We start from the raw sequence: 22168 nt of genomic DNA on the forward strand, positions 1-22168 counted from the left end.
ATAAAGTGGAACCCATGAACTGTTTTCTTGTGGTTAACCACATGACATGGAAACCTTACACACATTGTAAGGATGGCCTGTAAAGTTCCCCAAAAATAGCCTACTGCCAAAGCAACCGTCTCAAAAGCAACATGTTCTTTTCTGTATTAAAAGACCAAATACTTTAAAAGTCTGGCAAGTTGGCAACGTGATCTTTTGTAGTCAAACCAACATTAAAATGGTAATAATTGAGATATGGCAAATCACTCGCATAGGATAACTGCGGGGGGAAAAAAATTTAAAAAAAAATTGTAGCCTCGTGCCAGTAAATTTACAAGGTCTAAGCACCTCACAAACTTGTCTACTTACATTACTGTTTTTTGTATTTAGGTACATAAATAAACCCAATTACTTTAGAAGGTAGAATTGTAAGCTCATATGAAGGAAGTGTAGTAGTCTTGGATCAGGAGGGTGAGGTCTTGGTCCAGTGTATCAAGGGTAGCGTCTGCATGACAACAACTGAAAAACCTTTTTAAAGAGAAAATAGGTTACGTATGAAATATCAAGCAATTTGGACCCACAAAACAATAAAATCTTACCCACTCATTCATCAACGCTCATGCCTTTAACTTCACCACTTTGCCTCATCTGTGGAATGAAATGGGTTACAAACAAGGCAGATTTTAGGAATGCATCATTGCAGTGCTGTAGAGCAACAAATTCCACTTTAACAAAAATGTTAGCACGTCTGCCTCACAGTTGACAGCTTCTCAGTACAACTGAATGGAATTTTGCAAGTTTACTCGGGTGGCCCTCTCGCTTCTTCCCACCTCCCAAAAGCATGCATGCTCGGTTCATTAAAAGACTAAATTGTGCATGTGTGTAAATACAAGAGTATGAATGTACATGTATGGGAAACCAGTTGTGCCTTGTGAATGTAATTTATTGGAAACGAGAGAAATGATTCAGAGAATTTGGACAAATCTCCCAAAACCAACAGGTGACCTTTGACCCCTGTACTAAAATCTGACATCAATGTGCAAAGGATATTGTGACGTGGTCTTAGGAACACTTGAGACAAATCACTGTCAGTTAAAACACAGTTCATCGCTACAAGTTGAAACTTTGCCATGTGAAGCTGAAAGTCATATTTCAACAACATTCACACCGCCGGCCTGTCCGGGCCCGAGCTCATTGGAAAAAAAGACTGATGCAAAGTGGAAAAGTGTGCTGTGGTCTGAGGAGTCCATATTTCAAATCAAGGATATCATGTCCTCCTTTCCAAAGAGGAAAAGGACCATCCGGACTGTGGTGGTATGTGTGTTAGTGAAGGTAAGTTGCACATCTGTGAAGGCACCATTAATTAATGCTGAAAGGTACATAAAAGGTTAACACCATACTCAAATGTTGAAAACGGGAAAAAAATAAATAAATACGTTTTACATTACTGTATTCCCGCCACCCCAAATTGAAGCCACTGCAACATCATGCAGTTTGAAAATTTAATTCAGTAATTGTTTCATGTACCATGTAGGGATCTAACGATATCCAAACGATATGATAGTATCACGATATGAAGGTCGCGATACGATAATTATCACGATATTGTTGGTGTTGGCAATTTTTAAAAAAAGATCACAATATTGTACAAAAAAAAAAAAAAAAAGTGCTTTTGTACATAACAGCAATGCATATAAACCACCTACAATCTCTAATAACAATATTGAGACTCTTACTTTATAATGCAAGCACGCATTGATCGCTTGACAAGCAAATTAGGTTCCCCTTCATCTGACAATTAGCATCAATTTTAAACATAGAAGGCCAAATCATCCCTAATGAAAATTAAATTGCACTAATAATATACCAGCCACTAGAGGGTGCTGGAACTGCTCAAATGGAAATCAACCTGACTTTTTTTTTAACAGATGTGTTCCTTTTAAATATTGTGAACATGACGACAACTATATTGTGGCAGTTTTAATATCACAATATCACGATATTGCCCTTATCGTTACATCCCTACGTTTGGTCTTGTCTGATAAGATTATCCTCATGTTTGAAGTGTGTGAAGACTTAAGAGCGGACTTGTCCTGATAATAGTGTCCCAAATGAGTCTGTGGGATCATCCGCTTGCAGTATTTTTTTTAGTTACAAACGCAGCAGCCATTTGTTGGTCGGAAGATTGAGGATGTGGAGGTGGAGATGGAACTTCAGCTTGCATGTGCAACAGCTTGCTGCTTTTATGCTGGGCAAGGATGCAGCTTGTTTTCAGTTCACACAAATGCATTACGCACAGAGACATTGAACATAGATCTATCCGCTCGTCAATGCCAAGCGCGTTCACATACTGAAAATAGTATACAAGTACTGTTAAGTATGGTAAAGAGTACCTACATGGAGGTATTTCCAAAAATGTTGTGCAAAGCCTGAATTGTTTGTAAAACATTGTTGTTTGCAACCTGAGACTGTAATAATAATAATAATAATAATAATAATAATAATTCAGTCACCTCATTGAGCTCTTTTTTTGTGTCTTCTTCCATTTTTCGGATGTCTTCCATGGAAAGATCAATCCATTTATCAATCAAGCAGAATAGCTGCCTGTGGAAGTGGGTGAAAATACGCCTCTCCATCTGCACAAAGGTGAACATTAGGGATAGAAAACAGGACAGTGAGAACATACACGCATGCACATGCCCACTAGATGGTAATACGACTTCCAAACCTTTTGAATGAACGTCTCCATCTTTGTCTGCAGGCCCCTCCACTTGAAGTGTACGGTGACTAGTTTATAGGCACACATATGTGGACAGCTAGGGTCGTTGCGAAGTTTTTCCTGCAAACACGGAGCCAGAAAACCCCAAATTGGTTCCTGACTGTCACACTAAAATGCTATTATACTCTCAATCAACAATGTCTACCTTCCATTCAGGTCCCAGGGGCCCTCTTCCTGTTTTTTCTGACTTAAATATGGCTGGATCTTGATCTGCTTTGTAGTCCTTAACAGGGAATTTGTGCGCATGTTGATTCACATACTTATAGTATACAGTATGTCAAGCAACCAAACAAGTAGTAAATGATCCCCTCTAAGTGGCCTGAGATAAAATCCAAGTTGTTTTTATTTACCTTGGCATTCATAGCATTCCTGTCAGCAATGTCGATGTGTACGACTTCAACTGGATCCCATTCACTTTTTCTGAGTCCATGTACCTGCAACAAGACAGTTAAAATTAAGCCATTGTGGTTTTTACTTGGCAAAAAAAAAGCAAAATAAATAACACCAGTATCACCATAACATAGTTGCCCAAGTCTTAGTATTAAAATATATATATTTTTTTAAAATGCAGAAGCTGAAGAATGTTGAATAAAGGCAACTGGTCTCAATTTGTTGTTCCTCCCACATACTGAACCCCCAGTTGTTCCTGATGCTGCGTCAGCAGGAGGTGAATGAGTAGTCAAATGTAAAGCGCTTTGACGGCCTTGTAAGGTGGAAAAGCGCTATATATATGCAGTACCATTTACCGTAAATCAAGTTTTCCACATTATACCTCTTCAAGGATGGGTAACTGACAAAATATACAGACGTGTTTTTTTTGTTTTTGTTTTTGTTTATTTTTTTGTTTTTTTTTAATGGAAAAATTAAAGAAAATAAGTAGGGATGTAACGATAAGGGCAATATCGTGATATTGTCATATTAAAACTGCCACAATATCATCGTTGTCGTCATGTTCACAATATTTAAAAGGACCACAACTGTTAAAAAAAAAAGTCAGGTTGATTTCCATTTGTGCAGTTCTAGTACCCTCTAGTGGCTAGTTTATTAGTGCAATTTAATTTTCATTCGGGATGTTTTGGCCTTCGATGTTTAAAATCTATGCTAATTGTCAGATGAAGGGGAATCTAATTTGTTTGTGAAGTGATCAATGTGTGCTTGCATTAGCAAGTAAGTGCCTCAATATTGTTATTAGAGATTGTAGGTGGTTTATATGCATTGCTGTTATGTACAAAAGCACAATATTATGCTTTTTTAGTATGAGCTCTTTTATATATATATATATATATATATATATATATATATATATATATAATATTGTGATCTTTTTTTTAAATATCGCCCCCCCCCAAAAAAACAAAAAACAAAAAAAAAAAGAACATGGAGTTATGTACTTTAGAAAAAAAAAAGGTGAAATAACTGAAAACATGTTTTAGATTCTAGTATCTTCGAAACAGCTGTCGTTTTCTCTAATTATTGACAAGCAAGCAAGTTTTCTACGCTATTCAAATGTATTGAGACTTTCAGGTGAAGGAATACGTGGGTGTGTGGCGATATGTTAGCTATATTAGATGGATCAATAAACAAGACAAACCTAATAATTAGTGTTGTTCCGATACCGTTTTTTGGCCTTGATACCGATTCCGATACCCAGCTTTGCAGTATCGGACGATACCGATACCATACAGATACTTGTTTTTTTTCTTTCCTCAACATGAAAACGCTGTCCTGCCATTGGTTCAGAGCATTCAAGGGCCAATAGGATATCTTAGATCGGCATGCAGTGAATATGTCACATATCAGTGCATGTCGTGCACGAGCAAGACACAAGATGCTGCATCCAAAATCCTATATTAGCGTTGGAATTAATGGTATCAGCATGTTACTTGTGAGTACTTACCGATACCGATACCACTGTTTTCATGCAGTATCGGGGCCTCTGCCGATACCAGTATCGGAACAACACTACTTAATAATACACATCGTAATTACAACAGCAATGTCAACGCAAGTCTAGAAAGTTTCTAGATGATCTACAATCTAACACAAGCACATGACATGACTTACATTCTCCTGCTCTCCCATGTCCGGCTTGTGCCATGTCTCAACCTTAATTTCAAAATTTTCTTTCATGTATGGATTCTGGAAATATAGGGCATATACCAGGTCAGTCACATTCCAATGCACTCTGTGAATTAACCTAACAGCATATCTTATTGTCTACCGCTCACCCAAAGTACAAACATAAAGGGAACTATTACTTACAGTGAGAACTTTATCAGGATAGTCCACGAGTGATTGATATAGTGGAGAGTAGAGATGTTTAGTTAATACATATTCCCATTCTTCTTCAGATACTTTACAGACAGACTATGAATTTACACCACAAGGCTTTTGTTTGTGGCACTCACTGGTTCTGCAGTAGGGATACGCATTCCAGGCCTTCTCATGAACCTCAAGAGATCCCTTTGGAGCAATCAAACGCACGATGCCTGGCACTTTACTGTAGAGACAAATCGGTAGACTTTCACATTTTCATGCAAAAAAACGCGCGCGCTCACCCAACCAAGTTGAATTCATATGTCTAGATAGATTCATTACAACTGGCCATTGAAGTTAGCTCTAAGTGATGATTCAATTCATTCAATTGGCAACCTTCAGGTCATAATTTAAGACTTCAACAGTATTAGCCTTCCATGCTTCCACACATCCGCATATGGGAGATGAACTTGTGAATGACAACGAATCAGAGGAATGCAATACAAACAAATGGAAAGAAAACTAAATGTCTAATTAGTAGGGCTGGGCATCAATTCTAATTTCTTCAGTCGATTCACAAGAGTTCCGTTCAAATCGATTTTGATTATTTATTTATTTTCCCCCAATTTGGTGCAATTCACTTCAATCAATGTTAATTGTGGAACATCGATTCCTCTTAAAGTGGAAGTCAACCTGAAACATTTCTTGACAACAAAAGTCTCCAGCCCAATTCACACTGGCTGCGGAAAGGACACGTTGCGTTTTCCATACGGCTTCCGCAAAGACTACAATTCACACCACATGCGTTGCGTGTACGGAAATCTGCTCTCGACAGACCACAAGATCACGTGGGGTTTACGCTGGAGAGTTGATTTCACCCAATAACAACCGTGTATATCGAGTCTTATTTGTAAACAATAGCCACGCTTGCCTGTTGTAACTGTCACATTGATATGCTTTTTGGACATTATTTCTGGGACTTCTACCCTGGGTAAGTACGTTTTGTGTTTAAATAGTGTTATTTTGTCATGTTTAAATTATTCTGAGCTCATTTTTTTGTCTTAAATGTCCGTATCATGTCATGCTATGTAGCTAGCTAGCTTCCCCCAAAAAACAAGTTCGCAAACAGTTTTATTTTGAAATATGCCGGATTTACCTTGATGCAAGATGCCCAATTTCCTGTCCAGTTCGTGTAATTTCTTCAACTTCACGAAATTCCGCATGCGGTGTTTGGAAGAAATAGAACGCTTGCGGAAACCTTCCGCATCGCTGCAGTCGTTCCGCACCTCAGATGCACCGCACCGCAGCTGGTGTAAATTGACACGTAGACTTGAATGTGTTCTATCCTTGCGGTGTCTGTACGGCCGCCGTACGGAAAACGCAACACATTTGTTCCGCAGCCAGTGTGAATTGGGCTTAAGTTATATGTGACCTCACTCGTCTAAACGTGACATTCTGATTACTATTACATATGATTTATGCAGCAAAAACCCTACCATTTTTATCCATCTCAGGGGGCGGCCATTTTGCCAATTGCTGTCAGATGACATCACAGTTGCTCAGGGCTCAGGCAACAACCAATCACAGCTCATCTGTATTCTGAAGCTGATTTGTGATTGGCTGTTACCTGAGACCTGAGCAACAATGATGTCATCTTCAGTCAACTGCAATTGGCAAAATGGCCACCCCCTGAGATGGATAAAAAAGGCTGGATTTTGCTGCATAACCTATATTCCACTTACACAATATCAACCAGAATACCCAGTATTTAGAGTAGTGGGGCTACATAGAACGTATTGTCCAAAAATTGTTTTGGGGTTGACTTCCCCTTTATCAAGTACATGATAAAAAGTCCACAAACAAATTCCAAATTAAATTTTGTAGAGGCAGTAACTGGTTAAATTATTTAGTTTATTAATGAACGTACAAGTGTAAAGTGTAAGGGTAACGTTTTAGATTACTTAAGTGTTACACAAACATTGACGTCGGCAAGGATGAGATGACAATATTGTCATAATTCAAATTCAATAACTGTAAGTATAAATAATTTAAAAGATTCTGAATTACAATAAGTCAGGTCTTTCATAATTTAAAAAAAATACTTTAAATTCATGTGATCAGTACATTTCAAGAAAACAGTAAGATACAATAAAAACTAGAGCTGCGAGCAGCTATAAAGGGCCCTCGCAGCCCGGGCCGCGTTGGGGTCCTTGCACGTTGGGGTACTGGCACGTTGGGGTACTGGCATATTGGAAGCAAAATTTCTTTGAAAATGGCATAATAAACGTTTACATGTAGAATTTTTTTTTTGCCAGTCTGTGTCAAGCTCAACAGGTTTTGGTGATTGTTAAGACCTGCAAAAATCAGTGTCCTTTTTTATTTTTAGGCAATGAGTTGCCCTGATTGGTATTTTTTGTAAAAGTGTATATAGACATCATCGCTCGTTGTACTCATTGCACAATGTTACTTTTATTGTCCAAAGGGGCAATCAAAAATGAATAAAACAAAATGGAAACGTACATACGTTTGGATCGGTGTGAAGCCAGTGAACAATTTGAGTGGTGGAAACTAAAAGAATATTCATAAATGACTTAGTTATCACACTTAGAATGAGTTTACATTTTTTGTACAAAATACCGTATGTGTTTTTTTTTTTTATATATAATATGCCTCAAGGGCTAGATGGCGCTGTATTTATAACTGAATGTTGTCATAGAGATACCTTCAGGCCTTGATTATAAGCATACATGTCAAGTGTGGGATTTTTTTTGGAGCATGTACCGTGGAGTTATTAAGCATATCCTTCATTCACGATATTGCTTTTAATGTCCACATAGGCTATCAAAAATAAATAAAAATATATATATGTTTGGATAAGTCTGATGCCAGTGAACATTTTGAGTGGTGGAAACTAAAAGAATATTCATAAATGACTTAGTTATCACACTTACAATGAGTTTACATTTTTTGTACAAAATACCGTATGTGGGGTATTTTTTTTTTATGCCTCAAGGGCTAGGTGGCGCTGCATATATAACTGAATGTTGTCATAGAGATAACTTCAGGCCTTGACGATAAACATACATGTCAAGTTTGGGATTTTTTGGAGCATGTACCGGGGAGTTATCAAGCATATCCTTTTTCATTGCGAAACACAAATTTTGATGCCACGCCCTCATCATATAGTATTTCGAAAAGTCAAGATTTTCCCCCCTGTCGTTGGCTCTGGTCTTGACATTGCCCAGGTCAAGTCTTAACTCAGTCGGATGAAACGTGGAGAAGAAGTGGGCAAAAGTATGCCCCCTGTAAATGTGCAAAAATCATCAAAAATGGGACATTCAAAAATTCGTAGCTCACTTCCTGTTCATTTTAGCATATGGGTCCAAGAGACTTTTATGTAGGTCTTGGGCTCCCTCATACACCTAAAATTTTTCGTAGATCTTGCTTAAACGTACAACCGGGGCTGCTTCATTAAAATTTTCTAGGGGGCGCTATTGAGTCATTTTTGTAAAAATAGCACAATCAACATTAAAATATTGCTCATTTTACCAGGCCAGATGTGTGTGCCAAGTTTCATGAGTTTCTGTGCATGTTTAGACCCTCAAAACCGGCGTTGTTTTCTTGGCGAACAGAGCTTAGCCACGCCCACAGCAATTCACGAAAACTCACAAACTTCGTGTTGTGACATCATGAAGGCCGAAACCCACATCTGAGCAAATCTGAGGTAGGTCCAGTTAACGTGTTTGGACAAAAACGTAGAAGAAAATTCGTAAGAAAAAAAAAATGCCACTAGGTGGCGCTATCAGTGAGATGAAATATAAGTTCGTAGATGTCTTTAGGGCTGGACTCTCATCAAATGTGTGAAATTTTGAGAAGATAGGATCATCTCGGTCAAGTTAATGCAGCTTTTATTGTCACGAAAAATCTTCAGACTTTGCGTCACCGTAGCGGCCACGCCCTTTGGCGAAAAGTTACAATATTCGGTGTGGGGCATGATCAACATCTTAAGGCTTTTCTGACCAATTTTCAACTGGATCCCTTCAACGAGCTCAGCACAGTAGCTAAAAACGTAAAGTATGACATTTATTGTTACCACTAGGTGGCGCTATATGTATAACTGAATTTTATCATATAGATGTTTTCAGGCCGTGACTATTACGTTGTCTGAGAAGTTTGAGATTTTTCGGAGCTTGAACATGGGAGTTATTAAGCATTTGCTCTTTCTGGACAAATGAGATTTGCAAGGCAATATTTGATGCCCCGCCCCCGTCATATAGTATTTCAAAAAGTCAAGATTTTTTGCCCAGTTGTTGTCTCAGGTCTTGAGATGATAAATGCCAATTTTGAAGTCAACTGGATGAAAAATGTTTGCAAAGGGGGAAAAAGCATGACCACAGTGAATGTGCCAAAATAGGCCAAAATTGGACATTAAAAAATTCATAGCTCATTTCCTGTACATTTTAGCTACATGGTCCCAATAGACTTTTTTTTTGTGCGTCTCGGGGTGCTACACGTGCCTGCCAATTTCCGTTGCTCTAGCTCAAACGTGCCGGGCTTGGTTTTTATTTTTCTACGCTAGGGGGCGCTATAGAGTCGCGTTGTTATGACGACTTCATAATATCAAATTTTTCGCCGGGCCCGAAGAGTGCGCAAAGTTCGGTGAGTTTTCGTGAATGTTTAGGTACCCAAAATCGCGATCGTTTGCGGAGAATGAAGAGTATGAAGAAGAAGAAGAAGAAGAAGAATTTTTACAAAAACAATAGGGACCTCGCAGCGGTCGCTGCTCGGGCCCTAATTACCGTACCCTTTAAAATTCAATTGTCTTGTGAATTTTAGGGGAAAAGATATTAAAGTAATTGATTCATGGTTTTATGACTTAATATCAGCCTCAAAAAGGAAAATCAAAGTAGCCCAATAAGTAACCTCTTGAGATGGTAGATCTTGTGGGTGTACTGTCCCTTCTCCCCATCTTTCTCATAGGGCTCATTGCTCAACACTTCAACACCTTCTCCTCCACCGGTCTCATTTTTGCTGGCTTCTGCTACCGTATACAGCTGGCCCACTTTATACTGCAAAAGAAGAGAATTTCACGTGTGAGTGACATATCGCTAGATTAGCATGTGGCGTCCTTACACCAAGGATATACAGCACCAAAAAGGTGCAATATTCAACCAGGATTCTGCCTTCCTGCCACAGTGCAACACAGGATTTTTAAGGGAAGCCATTTTCAACTAAAAAGAAAAACTTATCCGTAGTTAAATGGAGGTTTCGTCCAACTGGAACGTGTTCACTGCAGTCAAACACGGCTCAGTGCATTTGTAAATTCAATTCATGAACCAATCAGCAGCTCGTGCTTGTTGTTCATGAACTGTTCCCATTTGTATTGCTTGATCAACTGAGCTTCAGCACTCCTTTTTGGGGCATTTTTTTTTCTTTTTTTTTTGTATAATAAATTTCCACTGCAAAAAAATTGACATATCGCTGGCAAATACAATGTATTATTTGATCAATTGTTACCATAATCAATAAAGGCAATTCAATGAAGAAACCCCTAAGCTTATTAACTTAATGGTAGATTTATGGACCATGAGTGAACAGTTTCCCTTAAAGCAGGCTTCCTACAGAGCTTGCTGATGAGCTCATTGTATGAATAAGCTGTGTTGGAGAATGGGAACATCTAAAACCTGCAGGACTGCGGCTCTCAAGGACCAAGAGTGAGGAAGCCTGCCTTATAGACGATCAAGAAAATGACTATCACAAGATCATCAAAGTAAGCATTTTCTCCCCATGCCGTCTCAATTCTTCCTCTCCTGCAAGTGACACAGGAAAGAGGAACTCCCATCAGTCTGGGACTGACAGCTTGGTCTGACCGACACAACTCTCAAAATGATGAACTCATGTAACATCTTGCTTCTTGGTTTACTTGTATATCTAAAACCTGGCACAGTTATAGATATTTAGGAAAGATTCATGGCTTTGTTTCATCATTGATCTGGGGGGGAAAAACAAAACAATTTCACTTGAATGAAGAGGAGCCGTCCATGTAAGGTTGACTTGGAACTTAGGAATGTCACTAGCCATGTATAACCAGAATGTTTCCTCTCCTGCCTAAAGGATGTGATCCAAGCCTTTTGTGAGATTTCAGAGCTACCAGCAGACATTCAACTGCAATCAGCAAACAGGTTGAACTTGTCGTTGATCTGAACATGTTCGGCCAATATGCTTACTCTTCCTCCTTGGTTATTTGAAATAACAGTAATATTTATTGGACCTATCATGAAACAATGTTATCAAAATGTGTGTAACAAAAAAAAAAAAAAAAAAAAAAAAAAAAAAAAAAAAAAAAAAACTTTTTCCATACACTGAAATAATACAGATACTGTAACTACAAATCCGTAATGAGAAATGGGGAATGGCTTTTTTCTTTATTGCATTGTTAGTCTGCATCCTCAATACTAATACTCAGTATATACTTCAAAATAAGATAACAATATCAAACAAATCAACAAGCGACGTTACCGAGTTTAATCTTAGTTAGATTTCCCTTAATGTATTGCAAGAGATTAAAAGGGGAAAGTCGTCACACAGAAATCAGTCATTTCTGTCTGGCTAGGACAACAGCCTTTGGTCTGTGTTGAGAAAGGGCAAAAATAAATAGGCTATTGTTTGAGGCAGGATTCTGGATTAAAGGGTGGAAAGAGCAAATACCTTCAAGTGCTTCATAGAATCAGAACATTTTGCAAAAATTATAATAAAAGATATGGCTACATGTAAAAAATGGTGTCAGTTAGTCCCACCCTGTGTTAAAAGACACTTGATTCATTTCAGCAATAAATGTGACAACACCCCGTGTCCTTGTGCACACCTTATGACTCATTTACCAAAACAATGGGACAATTTTTACATCCTGAAACGCTTCACCACTTGATCCTAAATGTTTTTAGTCCACAAAAAAAGCTCCATTAACATTGGATGGACTGTTTTGCAATCATCAGAATTGACTGTAACAACATCAAACTTGATAGTCCTTGACGAATGCTGTAGGTGTGTACTGAAGTCTTTACCTCATCCACCGAAACGGGCAGGGCAATTCGGCTAGAAGAGAAACACAAACATCAGACGTTAGAACACTGCAAAAGAAAACATTTTCTATTCTCTAAATGTCAACATAATGTCTATTGTCTAAAAATATTTCAAATCTTCAACAACCTCTGTCAATGCCAGTCTGATGGATCTTTTGCTTTTTGTGTTTTTGAGTAATTAAACAGTAGCAGCAGCCTGGAAAAACTCACTCCACAATTGTTTGAACTAAAGCGAACTGACAAATGGTGCAATTGAACTTAGAGCATGCTAGAAATCTGACCTATAACACAGCGGAAACTGCAGAGACCAGCAAGAATGAGCAGGAATATTTGATGACTTGGTGTGTAAAGGTCAGAGGTGCACAGTCACGGCCAGGCATGACTTTTCTGTTGGCCTAAACACTGACCTGCATTTAAAATCTAAACTACAATAATATTTTGTTCCATTAAATTAGATTGATTTATTTCCAACAGTCCATTCTCTTCTTATAGCATTTTGCTTGCCTGCACTGCTTCCAGTAGGGGGATGTCAGATTTTTATTTTTTTTTCTCCATATTTCAGTCTGATGTGCTGCCATGTCAATCTTGTGTGCAGAATCTTCAGAATCTGTTGGGGTGGTCCATTTAATGAGGGTTTTAGTCTAGTCTAGTTTTAGTCTGATGAAAAATGTGGATTGACAAAATCTGACGTCTTTTTCCATCAGTGGCATTAAATTAGTTAACCTAAACAATATACGCAATGAAGCTGTTTTTTTTTGTTTGTTTTTTTGTTTTTTTAACCAATCAGATCTCAAATTCATCCTCACAATCCCAATCGGGGCTAGCAAGCTGGCCCTCAATGACGTCAGTATTTTTCCATCCTCTGATTGAAAATCAGAAATCAGAAAAAAAAGCAAAAAAGTTTGAATGGCAAATATGTCTGTTAAGACCTGCCATTAATAGATATAATATCTCGTGAGCAGTAGACCTTTTTTTTTTTTTTTCTTCATGTTATTAGAGAAACATGGATTCTGAACTACTCCATACGACATATGCGATGCAGCTGGATAGTATTGGTGGTTTCTAAAATTGTGACGAATGTGATAGCGGCGGTATTAAGAGATTGATAAAGTCATGTAAGTAACATCTGATGGCGTATAGGTACCAAACGCAGAGCCTGTCATTGGTTAAGGCTCAACAAATCATAGGTGACATTTGAAAAGGTAACCAAACAAATGAAAATGTGGTGGTCATAGTCTTTAAAATAGGTTAGCTGATTCTTGTATTGACTCTGCATTAAGTGCACATGTTTGATTCAAGATAGACTTCTGTTGACTCCCACTATCACACAAGTTTCACAGAAACCTAAAGAAGAAGAAGAGAGAATGAACAAATCAAGACAAAAGAGGCTTGTAGGCTTGATGAGTAAACCATGATGTGGTGTTTTCTGTGTATGTTTGAGTTTGGAACACTCCCATGTTCCTTGATACAATCTACCGGTAATTAATTGTTCGTTTATTGTAGCCTGCCTAGCAGGGCGGAATATTTCTTTGCAGACGTTTTCCCTTGTAAGAAATCAAGAAATCCATGGTGAGTTGTTAACACACCGTTAAAGGGATACTTTACTTATTTAGCCGTTTTTGGCAGTCAAACATTAATATTTTGCCTATAATAAATTTGATATTTTCATTATTTTTCATGTACAATTTGTACCTTTAAAAGCACATTTTGCTCACCTGTTTTCTAGGTTTGGTCATGTGACATTCACAAGCTGAGCTGTGATTGGTTATCTGAGCCTTTGTGATGTCATTTTCAGTCGACAGCAAGTTGCAAAATGTGTTTTCAAAGGTACTAGTTTTACGTGAAAAATAATGAAAGTATCAAATTAATTATAGACATAATATTAACTTTTTATTGCTATAATGGCCTAAATAAGTGAAGTATCCCTTTAAATATCACAAAACAAATGCACAATACTTCTGAGGGCAAATCCATTTTAGATGAGTGATGGTCAGTGTTTAATAGTTGAACGTGTCTGACTGCTCTCATGCACTTTGTACAGTGGTCAGGTGAGAGTTGCTGGAGGTTATGTTAACCATTATATAGACCTTTCCAGCTGACGTCACTGCTTAGCTTCCGCTACGCCTCACGGAGGGCAAACATCTCATAACAAATCAATGTACAGAGCTTGATTTTCGGTGAGCGTTTTCATTAAAAGGTAGGAAATATGTCAAGTGTCATAAAAAAACGTCCCGAGTAGGACACTACATTACTGCGACTCATTGAAACTAGTCGTTTGGAGCTGCTAGCTACAAAAAAAATGGAGTTTGTTGGAAGGCAAAGTGGAAGCGGAAGCTAAGGTATGTTGTTTTTGCTTGAAACAGTATGTCAATCACTACTTTAATAGTGTAAATTGTCATTCATTAAATCGTTTGTGTCCGGATATACTTGTCTTGCTGTATATCGCCGTTTTCAAGCTACCTTAGCTTGCTTGCTGATAACAAACAAATTGACACCCTGCCCTCCACGTGACGTCACACTGGAAGGGTTTATTGCTTTTATTGTACGCCTTGTCTACTGTGTGAAATTATGGAAGCCCAAAAGTGTCAAAATTCAATAAATAAAAAGGCCTTTTTGAAATAACTACCCTTTTGATAAATAACAGATAATTATGTAATATGGCCATTAAATTTTAAAATGAGATGTTAGTATTATTATGAGTATTATGAGTATTATAAGTGTTATTCGGCCGTAAAACGCCATTATGTAAAAGAAGAGCATTGTGGAAAATTACATTATGAAATAAAAACTGACTTTGTAAAACAACATTTTCTTATAACACCTTGAAAATAAATTAAATGTAATTATTTTTAAAAAGTATGACGATGTTAAAATAATCATTATGAAATATTTCATCAAAATAAAATATTTGTTACATATTAAAGAATAGCATAACACTTTTCATAATAATACGAACACCTCATTTTAAAATTTAATGGCCATATTACATAATTGTCTGTTATTTATCAAAAGGATAGTTATTTCAAAAAGGCTTTTTTTTTTCTTTTTCTTTTTTTTATTTTGACACTTTTGGGCTTTCCACATAAAATCAGCATTGTACATTACAACGGTAAAGTGAACAGAAAACAGTTCAGTCATCACGAAATTCTATTCACAATTTCAAGAATTTAATGTTACCCTGCTAGCTCCACTTAGTTAATAGACGACTTAAATGTCTCCACATGACACTAGATTTGTATGATAAATGCAAAAATTGTCCACACTTGAGTATCGAGAGTTGAGCAGCAACTTCCACTTCCTGTTTAATTACGTCGCAGTCACGGGATTGGGGAACCCGGTGTAGTTCTTTAACTATCTCATTTCCAAACATTTAAAAACAATTGATACTAGCCTATATTTTCCGATACAAGAAACTGAACCCGGTTAACACGGTGAAGGAAACCAGAGCAAGCAGGAAACTCCACATCTCGCTGAAACAAGCACATTAAATATTTCACTTGACGCCGTTAATGTTTCCTGTCAGACCCAATGAATGACTATCTCATCTCTCCCATTTGAGAACAAGTTACTCACAATTCTCGAATTAACATGTCGAGTCTGCGTCCGAACCAAAGGATGTAAAGCCCAGATCAACTTTTTCAAAAGTGTCCCAGTTCGTCAATTCACCGTCTGCCTCTCCGGAGTCGGACGCCGCTGTCTTTCTTCCAGGATAAAAAAAAAAAAAAAAAGACTCGATGAAGAGAAGAAGGGAGGGGCAGAGGCTCCCACCTAGTTTCAGGTAACTCCTTGCCGTGCTGCGTTCACGTTTCAGCGGAAATGTACCCCCCCCCCAAAAAAAAAGCGAAAGTAAAAAATAAAATCTAAAAACGACGTGAAAAATGGTCCAGTAGTCTCACACTCACAACTATAAATGTCCGCAGGTGGCAAATAACGTTCATTTACAAAACTACTACTTGGCCCCTCCCCTTCTCGTGAGTCGACCGTGTCCATCGAGTGGTCAAGTTTTCTCCAAGGCCTGCCAGCTGTAATTAAATGTCAACACTAGGTAATCTGATTCAAAATTAGTTGGCAACTCAGACCTGTAGTCACATGATTATTAGGAAGTGGTTAATTAATTGAATTTTATGTTGCTCGGATTAATGGCAGACTTGTTATGATGAGGGTCCAATGGATACCGCGTGAGAGCTGACTTTAGTTATAAAGACAACTCAACCAAACATTTTATTCATACCGGTGGGGGAAATGTCTTCCACAAACCCGATTACAGAGGTTTGGTTCCCAATTTGTCCCTTTAGAACAGTGGTCAACAATCTTACATCCTCATAAGCCATTTTGAATGTCTCCTACAGAAAAAAATAACACTGAAAGCCACAAAACCCTTTTGACCATTAGAGTGAGGGTAACACTACATATACTGTGAGGTTTTGTTTTTACCCAATAGTAATAATTTTATAATATTAATAATGTTGCATTTATGAAATCAATTGAACTGTTAGAGAATACATTTTATTTCTGCATTTCACTTATATTTGCAAAATAATAGTTAATAAAAATATTTATTTTACCTGGTTAATAGGATTTTGGCAACACGGCAAGTTTATGCCACTGTTTTCGGGTCAACTCATTCTTGCTCATATGCTTTCTTCCACCCAAAGTACCCTGGTGCATGTTTATACAAACATAATAAAAAAGGTCTATCATTAAATATTCACACAATGACCGGTTCTGGTTCTATAGGTAGGCTATACGCATGATCCAACTGCTACGGGACCGGTAGTTTCAGGTCCAACCTGTTTATTATGAGGTCAGACACAAACACGTTGGATGTTCTTGAAGCAACTTCACAGTGGTACAAGTTGTTGCTCATCAGGTTTACCAAGAGTATGGGCCAACATTTCTGTGAAAATGTACCTGTGCTGTTCTCGTAAAGTACTTCAACAATCCCGAATTGTTTTGCATTTAAATGACACACTCTATACAAATGTCACTTTATTGTTTTCATTGATTTTTACATGATTTACAAGGACAATGTATATCGTGATAATAAAATAAAATATACAATGTAAAAAAAATCTAAAACTTAAAACAACTAAGAAGTGTACATGAAATGAAAATCATTCATAACAATATTCATGTCAGGGGAGTAAAAAAAGAAAAAGCATCAAATCAGATATGGATCATCACACACTTGACACAAAGCACCTGCAGGGAATATATATGGCACCTTGATTGACAGTCAATGGACAAACAATTCATCAATACTTCAATCCATCAGTCAGACTGGAAAGTCATTCGCCGAGTAGGTTGCGATTAATCACGTCAGACCAGAAAGGTGATGGAATCAAGGAAAGATGTTTAAGGTATGACTGCCTGGGGAAATGCAGATTAAAATTGATTTTAACAACCAACTCCAAAGTGATTGTTTTAGTTCTTTTTGACAGCATATGGGTGTAAACCCAAATATAGGACATTTCTGTGCATATGATGGTTGAATAGTCCAAAAGCTTGTTTGTGGATCAAAGTCGATTATGCTATTGGATGAATGAAACAGAATTAGAGTGTAAAAATAACCTAATTCTCTTGAACCAAGTATGTCGTGAACAATAAACAATGGCTATATTAACGTGAAAATTAATTATTCTAAGTTGCTCTCCTATTTCTCTCACTAAATTTCAGCATTTGCTTAAAATGACAAAATTACGTCAGGAGTCACATTCACATAAATATAGCACCCGTGCATGCTGTGCAAAAAGCCAGCAGAAAATACCGTCACGGAAATATAGCCACCGAAATATAAGAAAGTTTGCATGCATTTATGAACTTGGAAAGTCCTCCATCCTGCCGAGCTGAGAGACAAGACTCGTCTTGTGCCCAGCACATAAACCCAACAAAATCATCATGCTATGAAATATATTCTTTACAAGTGTTTATAAAAAAAATAAATAAAATAAAAGTCTGTCTTTCTGTTCCCATATTTTGATTTGACATTCTTTGGAGACATGCACCACCAGCCAGCAGCCAAGCATTGTTCTTGCCACATACAGGAGCAAAACGATTTGCAAATACACAACTGAGGTCCATACTAGGGGTCTAAAGTGCGTCATGTGCCATTCGTTTCTCACTGAGTCGTTTATGGGAAGCGTCTAACGGGGCAGAGGCTGGTCTCTCAGCTCGGGCATTAGAAGTCATTTGTGGACGGATGGACGGACGGATGGGTGGAAGTAACAGATGGAAGGCGGAGGGGTGAGACACATCCTGTGTAGTTCCACATGATTTGCACATACAGAAGAGAGGTACTCATTTGAAGTGCCTCTGTGAATTGATGCCAAACGGGACACATCTTCAGATCGTCATCACAAAAACATTGGCAACTGTTTGGATTCTATTGCTCATATTCAGACTTGATTGTAAAGTTATCCCTTTATCATCTAAGTGGTGAGCATGAATGAATTGTTACTGCGTTGACAGTGAGGATTTACAAATCAAATGGAAATAAAACCATGGAAATATGCAGACAAGTGATTCTAGGTGTTTTTGTTTTTTCTGCATTTGAATTTCGAAATCGAGTACCTTGTAAATGTAAACGTGTGCTTGCCTAGCATCTCACAGAGGCGCTTATTGCTACAGCTAAGCCACACTAGCGCCACACTACGTCAACCTTGACACATGCAGCATCTTTTTCCATGTCTGATTTTTTTCAACATGCCATTTTTGTAACATTCAACAATGATTTATCAATATACTGCAAAACATGTCAAAGAAAAAGAGCAAATGTTTAAAGTTGGAAGTGGTGGTGATACAAAGTATGCAGAAACATTTTCATCCACTGCATGATGTCAACAGGACGTAACATATTTTCCACCACTGATTTGCTACCAATTCTGCTGTCTGTAAATTTTTTTAATGCCCTCAAATTGACACTCAACATGTCTATTATATGTGAAAATGGACTCCATCTTTTATGTTACATCTGAGCACACCAGTCCCAAAGCAGAAGTCCTTTTGGTTATGTGGCGGCTTAAAAGCCCAATACTCATTTAAATCTTCTCTTAAATCTGCGTACTTTCCTTTCGGGTACGCTGTTCTACTTCCCGTTTCTTTTAACGGAAGAACAGGCAGAGCAAAAACAATGCAAAAGAATATGATTTGAATAAAAATGTAAAAGTTGAACGGCGTCTCATCACCGCCAGTCTGTTAACTGCTCCCATCAGTGATGCATTTGTACCAGCGGGGAGCTTGAAATGACGTGCGCGTCTGCGTGTGTTTGTGTGGATCCACTTTCTCACAGTGTGCAATTGTCAGTGATGGTGAAAGTGTGCAGTTGTGCAGGAAACGCAGTTAGCCAGTAATGACGTGTGCATGTTCAAACCCAGAGAGGCACCACAGCAACAGTTTGGAGTTCCGACAAGAGGCGAGTGACCTCTGCGACTCCCGTCTTGTCTCTTCTCGTCTCGTCTCGTCCTCTGTGTAGTTCGTCTGATCAAGTTTGAGGACGTCGTCGGCGTCTTAGACGAAGGCCTCGATCTTGTTGCTGTTTTCCAGCTTGACGAAAATCTTTGGGTCGTCATCGCGCTCGTCTCTGAGGCGCTGGAGGTGTCGGCTGTGGTACAGCAGGTAGAAGGGCAGGCAAAATCCCAGCATGCTCAGCGCCAAGAGGCCCACGTTCACCTGAAGACCACATGAAGTTGTCGTTGGGTTATAAAACGAAAATGAACCACCCACTCTCGTCATCATCCGTGGGTTTGCTTACCCATAAGGGGTCTCCCTCCAGGGGCCCCACCATGGCCATGAAGAGAGGCTGCTGGAGCAGGGCGAACAGAGCGCTGATCAGAGACTGCATGCCTGTCAGGCTGCCGAACTGAGAGGACGGGTACCTGCGGGGAAACAACAACAATAACAACATAGTTAGTAGGGTGGGAATGATAATCTTTTTTTTTGTTTGTTTGTTTTTGATACATCAATCATCGCATTAAAACGATTCTGAATAGATTCGGAGGTGTTAAAAAAAAATCTATTTTTAACGTTTTAATAAAAAACTAGCCACTGTTGTCTGCTGCATATTGCACTTGCAAGTATTAAAATACATATTACGCTAAATCAGATTGATAAGTTGAAATATGTTTTTGGAAATGCATCGTTATAAAAGACTTCTTCTGTGGCTATTTTCAAGATGTTTTTCCAAAACAATGAAACAGACTCACACTCCACAGAGAACATGAGAAGAATATCAACTTCTTAAACTAATCGCCCAAGTCATTTTTTTTCAGACTTTTCAGGAAACACAAAGAATTGAATTATTTGCATCATAAGGACATGATTTACGAAAAAAACAAGTATTTTTGAAAAAAAAAAAAAAAAAGACTTAGGTAGTTATTTTAATAGGGTGACAATATAGTACAACAGACCATATTCACTTACACAGCAGCATAGAGGCCTCCAACCGCAGAGTGGATGAAGCCCCTCACGATTGTATGCAGCACGAACGACAAAATCTGAAGAAAAGGAAAAAAAAAACATGTTCTATTAATGAGCAGGTTAGTGGTTGCAATAATTTACATGAACAAACAAGACACCCATTTTCAAGAAATAGTGATTCCATCAAATCTGAAAAAATATGGTTCAATGTGTATTTGATCCACTAGATGTCGCTAAATCACTATGAAACACTTGCTCTGTCGCTCAGTTTCAACACTGCAAGGACATAATGTACCCATAAGGACAAAAGGATTGGATAACATCTGGCCAACAAGGGGGAAAACAAGGAAGGACATTTGGAAACTCCTTTTCAGAAAACCAATTATTTGTGTGTACCTGAAGTGGAAGGCTGGGAATGACGCAAGTGACTCCAAAGCACACCAGGAGTAAATTGGTGAAGATGAAGGCTCGGGTGGAGTTGACGATCTTTTGAATCTTTTTGTCCGGCCGACGAGGCTGGCCAGGCTCCCTGATAGTCAAGAATTAAGAAAGTTAGATTTTTTTTCCCTTCACTTTGTTGTGTCATATCCATATGAGTATGATTTATATTTGTTTACTTTGGCTACAGAAGGTGCCAACTAGATATGTCTTGATTATATCTCACCTCGCAGAACACTTGTCATTTTCATCCTCGCAGTCTTTCAGCCTCCAGTCCATCACGTAGCCAATCACAGGTGAGGTTGCCAGGCACAAGAGCTGGAGTACGCCAAAGATGGACGTGTACGTGCTTACTGAGAGACAGACAACAGTGATAACTGAAGTTATAAATACGTTTTTTGTTGTTAAAATGTGAAGTAGTGTCGATTTTTATGGCAAATGAGCAGATTGGGTTGATTTCAAAGGCACTTTTTTTTTTTTTATCTTATGACCACATGTTTGAGTCAGACGTGCTTTCACAACATTGAGACGGTGAAGGAAGGGAACTGAAAAGCACTGATGTTAGACTTTTGTGATGGTTAGCTGGGAATCTCTTACCCACTTGCATCCTTTCCACTGCAACAGCAACAGGAAGGCAGCACGAGAGGAAAGAGCAAGAGGCGGACAGAGAGGAAACAAGGAGGGGTGTTAACCAGAAGCAACAGATTAGCTGAGTGAGGGAGAAGCTGTCAAGTGGTTAAAAACAAGCATTCCGTGCAAGAAATGAGTGATTAGGCATTAAAAGGAGGACCACCACTAGCAAGCTGTGCGAAAGCTTGAGTGTGCAACACACCCGTGTTGAGGTCTCCCGCCGTCAGCGACTCCAGGATGGTGTTCATGGCGCCCATGTAGAAGATGAGGCGCAGCTGGGTGACACACATGGTGATGAGGCTCAGGAGGAAGATGGGGCTCAACACACTCCTCATGAACGTCGCTGCGCAGGAAATGACACAAAGCAAGATCACATCTCGGGCGTTTCCGTTAATATCTGCTGAAGGCTCAAGTCAGACTCAAGATCCGAATAGTGGAGGTTTGTAAAGATCACTTATTAAATCAACACCTGTGTCGACCCCTTCAGACCCACATTTTTAGTGATGGGCAATTTTTATTTTATTTTTTTAAACAATTTTGACTCTTTTTTTTTTTTTTTCCAACATAAGAACAACATGGAAGTTTTGGG

The 22168-nt window shown here is 38.4% G+C and overlaps 2 protein-coding genes across 4 annotated transcripts in view; both read right to left on the bottom strand.

Moving 5' to 3' along the window:
* LOC144033429 (phosphatidylinositol transfer protein beta isoform-like) overlaps nucleotides 1–15933 on the bottom strand; it is a 16212-nt gene extending 279 nt beyond the window's left edge. Inside the window, exons 1-12 of the mRNA XM_077541526.1 lie at nucleotides 15670–15933; nucleotides 12079–12109; nucleotides 9938–10083; nucleotides 5167–5258; nucleotides 5021–5028; nucleotides 4823–4897; nucleotides 3109–3192; nucleotides 2904–2981; nucleotides 2708–2818; nucleotides 2493–2615; nucleotides 579–627; nucleotides 1–507 (exon numbers count right to left, since the gene is read on the bottom strand). The exon at nucleotides 1–507 is cut by the window's left edge and continues 279 nt beyond it. Coding sequence (XP_077397652.1) covers nucleotides 583–627; nucleotides 2493–2615; nucleotides 2708–2818; nucleotides 2904–2981; nucleotides 3109–3192; nucleotides 4823–4897; nucleotides 5021–5028; nucleotides 5167–5258; nucleotides 9938–10083; nucleotides 12079–12109; nucleotides 15670–15686 — 810 coding nt within the window. The 5' untranslated portion in view covers nucleotides 15687–15933 and the 3' untranslated portion in view covers nucleotides 1–507; nucleotides 579–582. The remainder of the gene's footprint in view (nucleotides 508–578; nucleotides 628–2492; nucleotides 2616–2707; nucleotides 2819–2903; nucleotides 2982–3108; nucleotides 3193–4822; nucleotides 4898–5020; nucleotides 5029–5166; nucleotides 5259–9937; nucleotides 10084–12078; nucleotides 12110–15669) is intronic.
* A 1139-nt stretch (nucleotides 15934–17072) lies between these two features.
* Nucleotides 17073–22168, bottom strand: part of LOC144033360 (large neutral amino acids transporter small subunit 4-like) — a 34788-nt gene continuing 29692 nt past the window's right edge. For 2 of the 3 annotated variants that reach the window (XM_077541404.1, XM_077541405.1), the window contains exons 9-15: nucleotides 21782–21922; nucleotides 21547–21564; nucleotides 21176–21302; nucleotides 20908–21040; nucleotides 20515–20588; nucleotides 19847–19970; nucleotides 17073–19764 (exon numbers count right to left, since the gene is read on the bottom strand). In XM_077541404.1, the coding sequence (XP_077397530.1) occupies nucleotides 19603–19764; nucleotides 19847–19970; nucleotides 20515–20588; nucleotides 20908–21040; nucleotides 21176–21302; nucleotides 21547–21564; nucleotides 21782–21922 (779 nt within the window). In that variant the 3' untranslated portion in view covers nucleotides 17073–19602. The remainder of the gene's footprint in view (nucleotides 19765–19846; nucleotides 19971–20514; nucleotides 20589–20907; nucleotides 21041–21175; nucleotides 21303–21546; nucleotides 21565–21781; nucleotides 21923–22168) is intronic. The other variant, XM_077541406.1, reaches the window with a different exon arrangement.

The sequence above is a fragment of the Festucalex cinctus genome, chromosome 13 (genome assembly GCF_051991245.1).
Source record: "Festucalex cinctus isolate MCC-2025b chromosome 13, RoL_Fcin_1.0, whole genome shotgun sequence".
NCBI classification, from domain to species: Eukaryota; Metazoa; Chordata; class Actinopteri; order Syngnathiformes; family Syngnathidae; genus Festucalex; species Festucalex cinctus.